Raw genomic sequence first — 5,625 nt, 5'->3', positions numbered from 1 at the left:
GAAAAATTGATCATTTTGACCCATACAATGTTTTTTTGGATATTGCTACAAATATACCCCAGCGACTTAAGACTGGTATATATATATATATATATATATATATATAATTTATATAAACTAATTATTCTAAAAAAATAGAAAATTATTCTTTTTTTGCAGTGAAGAGATGTTTTCTTCTATGACATAACCATAACTTGCTAACAAGGTGCTAAATAAAAACTAGAGTTTACTGTATGTGTTTGACAAACTGCTCAGCCGCTGTAGCCCTTATTCTTGTTTCTGTGTGTCTGAGAGTTCAGATTTCTGGTTTAGACTGTTTGATTGAGTCTAAATGCTCTTTTAGTGCATGTTTTTCACACTTAAGTGAATAAATGTCTTGTTTTTAAGATATCAACCCTATTTCCTCTTAAAATTCACCTATAACCCCCTTCAGGTTGTCCAGTGGTCCCCAGTCACAGGAAACCCATCAAGTGGTCATATCAGAACCAGACCCTGAAACAGAGTCCAGGCGTGAGCTACCGCATGCTGGTGGGGGGAAGAGTTCTGGAGATGAACACGCACGGAGGGAAGTTTGACGGACGCTACGAGTGCCAAACACAAACCAACAACCAGCAGCGTCTCACGGCTTGGATTCACGTGCTTTCACAAGGTTAGTGTGAATAAAAACAATATGGGTGAATAAATTCTTAAAGCTCTCTTTAGTATGTTATTGTTATTTGTGATTGGTTTTGTTGTATGTGTAATTTGACAATATATAAGAAGTGCTAACACATGCTTAAAGTCAGCAAAAAGTGCTAATAAAAAGGTGTGTGAATGATGAATAGCCATAGTCTTCTGATGAAACTCAACACCCAGAATAGACGGGAAAGTGTTATGTTGAAGGTTTGTACATGAATTGGACTTCAGTTCTGTCTTGTTGAAATCCAAGCGCTCAGAGAGCTCATTTGTGTCTTGTTAAAGCTGCATGTCTTCCTTTCAGTTCCTTCACAATGCCAGGAATTTTAAAAGGCAGAGACGATTGTGTAGATATTCAAGCCCAGATTCCTAGAAACCTTTAAGGCTGGTAAATGGCCTCTATAACCTCTCACTTTGAATCAGGCGATTTGGCAGCCTACTTGAGTAATAATGGGGCTTCTCTGACAGTGCTTCCCTGATGCCATGATATTCATTCATACTGTACCTGTTTCATCCTTTATAATTGAAATTCACAGGCTTTATGTCTGGACATACAGCATATACAGTGTATAGGTACCACATATACTGTTTTAATATATTTTAAAATGTAATTTATTCCTGTGATGCAAAGCTGAATTTTCAGCATCATTCCTCCAGTCTTCAGTGTCACATGATCCTTCAGAAATCATTCTAATATGCTGATTTGCTGCTCAAGACACATTTATTATTATTATCAGTGTTGAAAACAGTGGTGCTGCTTCATATTTAGGTGGAAACATTGATACTTCTTTTTCAGGATTCTTTGATGAATAGAAAGTCCAAAAGAATAGTATTTATTTTGAAATATTTAGAAATTTTGAAGCATTTGAAATGTCTTTCACTTTTGATCAGTTTAAATAGTCTAGAATTTTATTATTGATGATCAGTAGATGGTCTATATTCAAATTCTATAGTATTCTGTACTATTTATATACAAGTTTGGCTAAATAAATGAAAAATAAAACGGTAAATATAATCTAAAATCTTTTTTAAGTCTGTTTTCAATTATAAAACAACTACATAACAAAAAATTTTTTTTTTGCTTATTTGTATCACCAAGAATTTTAATATCATCCCTAACTGTGTGTGTATTTCTCTTTGTGTCTTTTTCGGTGTGTAGAGTTTGAGTGGCGTTTGGGTGAGTGGAGCACATGCAGCGCTTCCTGTGGCAACAGAGGGACTCAGATGAGGAAAGTACGATGTCTGACGTCAGAGGGCCAAGAGATGCCTCATTCAGTCTGTCATCATCTTCCCAAACCGATCAGTCAACCACGGCCGTGCAACCTGCTAGACTGCCCTCCCAGGTACACTTCCCTAAGCAAATAATAAAATACTTAGAGAAATAGTTCCCCCAAAAATGACGAAAATGTACTCACCCTCACGCCATCCAAGGTATAGATGAGTTTGTTTCTTCATAGGAACAGATTTGGAGAAATGTAGCATTGCATCACTTGCTCACCAATGGATCCTCTGCAGTGAATGGGTGCCGTCAGAATGAGAGTCCAAACAGCTGATAAAAACATCGCAATAATCCACAAGAAATCATTTCTGGCAACCTGTTGTCCTCTGACATCTAAATCCACCAACATATTTGTTTAGAACTATTTTGACTTTAAACGGTGCTTGATCTGTGCACCGTCTGATTCAGACGAGACGACTTTTTCACTGGAAAAAAAGCAATATTATGAATAAAGGACTAATTTGATGGATTCTTACAAATAAGCAGATTTTCACTTCACAAGACATTAATTGATTGACTGGAGTGGTGTGGATTACTTGTGGATTATTGCGATGTTTTTATCAGCTGCTTGGACTCTCATTCTGACGGCACCCATTCACTGCAGAGGATCCATTGGTGAGCAAGTAATGCTAAAGTAATGCTACATTTCTCCAAATCTGTTCCGATGAAGATACAAAGATGTCCTGAGAGTGAATACATTTTCAGCAAATTTTCATTTTGGGGGTGGACTATTCCTTTAATAATATGCAGCATATGTCATGACACAGTCAGCATATTAGTAGAGAAGAACGGTTTCAAACAGAGTTCATTTTCATGCTGAAGAGTTCTTATTTGAAAATTGATACTTTAAGTTGCATGTATTTTTGTTTTACTCATTTATGTGTTTGATTCATTGATTTAGAGAACAAAATAACTATAACATGTAGATAAATACTCCACTGTCTGAACAAATGGATCCATTTTCATTACTTAGAAAACAACTTATTAACAGATTAGATTGGAAAAACCAATCAGGATTGGGTGCAATGTGAACAAATCCATAAAAACTACAATGTTGTGCCTACTGTAGGATTACTTTAATTCTCTGACCGTTAGCGATTCAGAAGACAGACACAGTGTCAGTTGCTCTATCTTTGATAAATGAGCGTCTGCTGACGGATCTCTCTATAGACTTTAATATAGAGAGAGTGGAACCCTTCACAAGTCTGCGAGCCGTGATGCATTTGACTGCGAGCAGCACCCCGGTCCTCTGATTCCCAGCCAAAGTGCCTCTCTCCATCAAACAGCCCATCTATCATTCCCTTCCCAGCATCAGTCTTTTCAGGGGCCGTGCAGACGCTCAACCAAGCACAGGAATCAAACTGTATGAGTCCAATGGGGCCGGAGAAGAGCAGATATCAGCTGTCAGTGTAAAAAGAGCTTCTTTTTGTCAGTGCTCTGGTTTGGCAGGAGAAATCCCTGTGGGTTTTTACCATTTCAACACGATGCAGAGAAATCAGAACATTTAGAATAAGAAAGTATTGTGAAAATCACCAGGGACAGAAATGAACTTTTCCGGTAAAATTCTGGCAAAAAAATATTTACATACTGGATTGGTTTCCAGGAATTTTAAAGGCAATTTTCATAATTACTTTTATTAAATGTATCAGTGTTTGACTTTAATGTAAAATACTTCTGTCATAGATGTAACCAATTGTAACCCTGGACCACAAAAGGACAATATTTGGCCGAGATACAACTATTTGAAAATCTGGAATCTGAGGGTGCAAAAAAAATAAAAATATTGATAAGTTGTCCAAAATGAAGTTCTTAGCAGTGAATATTACTAATCAAAAATTAAGTTTTGATATATTACAGTAGGATACAGTAGGAAATTTACAAAATATCTTTATATATATATATATATATATATCGTTGGGTTTTAGGGTTAACAGATAATTACTGGATAATGTCCTGGCAGAAGATTATCAGTACATTTTGTGTTTATTGTTTGTTTAATTTATTGCTTTTTACATAACAGAAAATCAAGACTTCATAGTGGCTGTTTTAATAGCATGAAAGACAAAGTGGTTATTCAGACTGGGAATAAATTATACAGAAAGTGAGCAAAGAACGCTCTCCATCTCAAGCAGTCAGTGACTTCAGTCTATTGCGAGTTATGAGTTCTCGCAAAAACTCCCATTATAATCTTCAGCTTAAGTGTCTTCACTGCAGAATGAGTCTTTTACGTCAAATCTACAGTTTATTTTTAAGATGAGAAAATTGCCAAAAAATGGCAGAATTCAGTGTCAGCGGTGACTAATCTAATCACTTCTGATTGGCCATAAGCTCAACAGAAATGTGTATGATTGGTTATAATGCTCAATGCTGCAAAAAAAAAGCAGATCTAAATGTAATGCCACAATAGACACTTTTCTTTCAATTTAACCCCACCCTCATATTTAGATTTTTTTTTTATTTGGGAGGTATTTTTGCCCCAAACCTCCATTCATTTCTGTTAGCACCATGCTTTTTATAAGGAAAGTGTGAAATGTCATTTGCACTTCTGTAATGTGATCTCGTTTGTTACTATTTTTATTTTCCCCCATTTCGCCTTGGTTACATCAGCAAATTAATAAAGTTAATAATGATCATTTATTTGCATTTTTTTAATTAAACGTTTGTGAAAAGCACCTTAAGACCAGGACATATATATATATATTTAAAAAAAAAATTGACTTTAAAAGAAAAAAAAGTCAGGTTTTTTTAGTGAACTGAATGATATTAGCACATACTGTTCTCTCTCTCTCTTTCATATGAAAGTAAGCAGGAGTTTTTTTGGCAGAGAAAAATATTCTAGCTTGAATCATTAGCATAGTCCACGTTTCATATCGTGAGCTGACTGATTGAAGGTTTCAGAGTTTCTCGGAGAACACAGGATAGATAGTGCACACGACTTCTATACGTCCATGCCAAAAACATCATCTGATCATTGCCATGCGTCTGGACTCAGCGCATGAATCATATGGCTCTGTGAAAGCGCTTAGCGTCAGTTCAGAGCCGTCAGCGGGAGATCCTCTCACAAAGCGTGTCTTTGTTACTGCTTCTTTCGCTCTAACACAACCCTAAATGCCCCGCAGAGGCTCCCAGCTCCCCAGTGACTCGGGTACAAGCTGTGCTTTTTCAAAAACCAAATATATCCAGCTGTATGTATCCACTGTTGAAATGTGTGGAGATGTATATTCTTGTCGGTTTGGAATGGCACGTGTCCAGAGTTATCTAGATGTTTGAGGTTCGTTAGCATGTGTTTAACTGTGAGAGTGCAACGGAAATTGGTAATATGCAGCTAGATAAAAGTCAAATCTATGATAGGATGCTACAGGTGTGAAGATAAATCATGTCCTGTAATAATTCAAATGACATTAATGGTGATTTTTTTTTTTTTATCCATAATGTTGTTTAAAGCTAAAGTGTGTAATTTTTGCAGCACTAAATTGAATTTTCATGGAAAAAATTGTGCATTGTAATATTTTTTTAAACTGATTTTGAAGCACTTCTGACTTTGAACTGTTCTTTCTGTGTAAGTCAGTTGTGATTAATGAGCTTGAAGTAAAGCAGCATTTTGTAACATCTCTTTTTTAACTCATTATTTGGCTGTACTCCATAAATTGAAAGCATTTATACATAAAATT

At 35.9% G+C, this 5,625-nt stretch overlaps 1 protein-coding gene across 1 annotated transcript in view; it reads left to right on the top strand.

The window, feature by feature from the left end:
* The window catches only part of LOC107662271 (ADAMTS-like protein 3), a 213,640-nt gene that overhangs the window by 202,011 nt on the left and 6,004 nt on the right, over positions 1-5,625 (top strand). Inside the window, exons 26-27 of the mRNA XM_016452223.1 lie at positions 434-649; positions 1,835-2,018. Of these exons, the coding sequence (XP_016307709.1) occupies positions 434-649; positions 1,835-2,018 (400 nt within the window). The remainder of the gene's footprint in view (positions 1-433; positions 650-1,834; positions 2,019-5,625) is intronic.

Source organism: Sinocyclocheilus anshuiensis, unplaced genomic scaffold (genome assembly GCF_001515605.1).
Source record: "Sinocyclocheilus anshuiensis isolate Anshui unplaced genomic scaffold, SAMN03320099.WGS_v1.1 scaffold579, whole genome shotgun sequence".
NCBI lineage: Eukaryota > Metazoa > Chordata > Actinopteri > Cypriniformes > Cyprinidae > Sinocyclocheilus > Sinocyclocheilus anshuiensis.
Note: the sequence above shows the minus strand (reverse complement) of the source record. Positions and strands in the feature narration are given on the sequence as shown.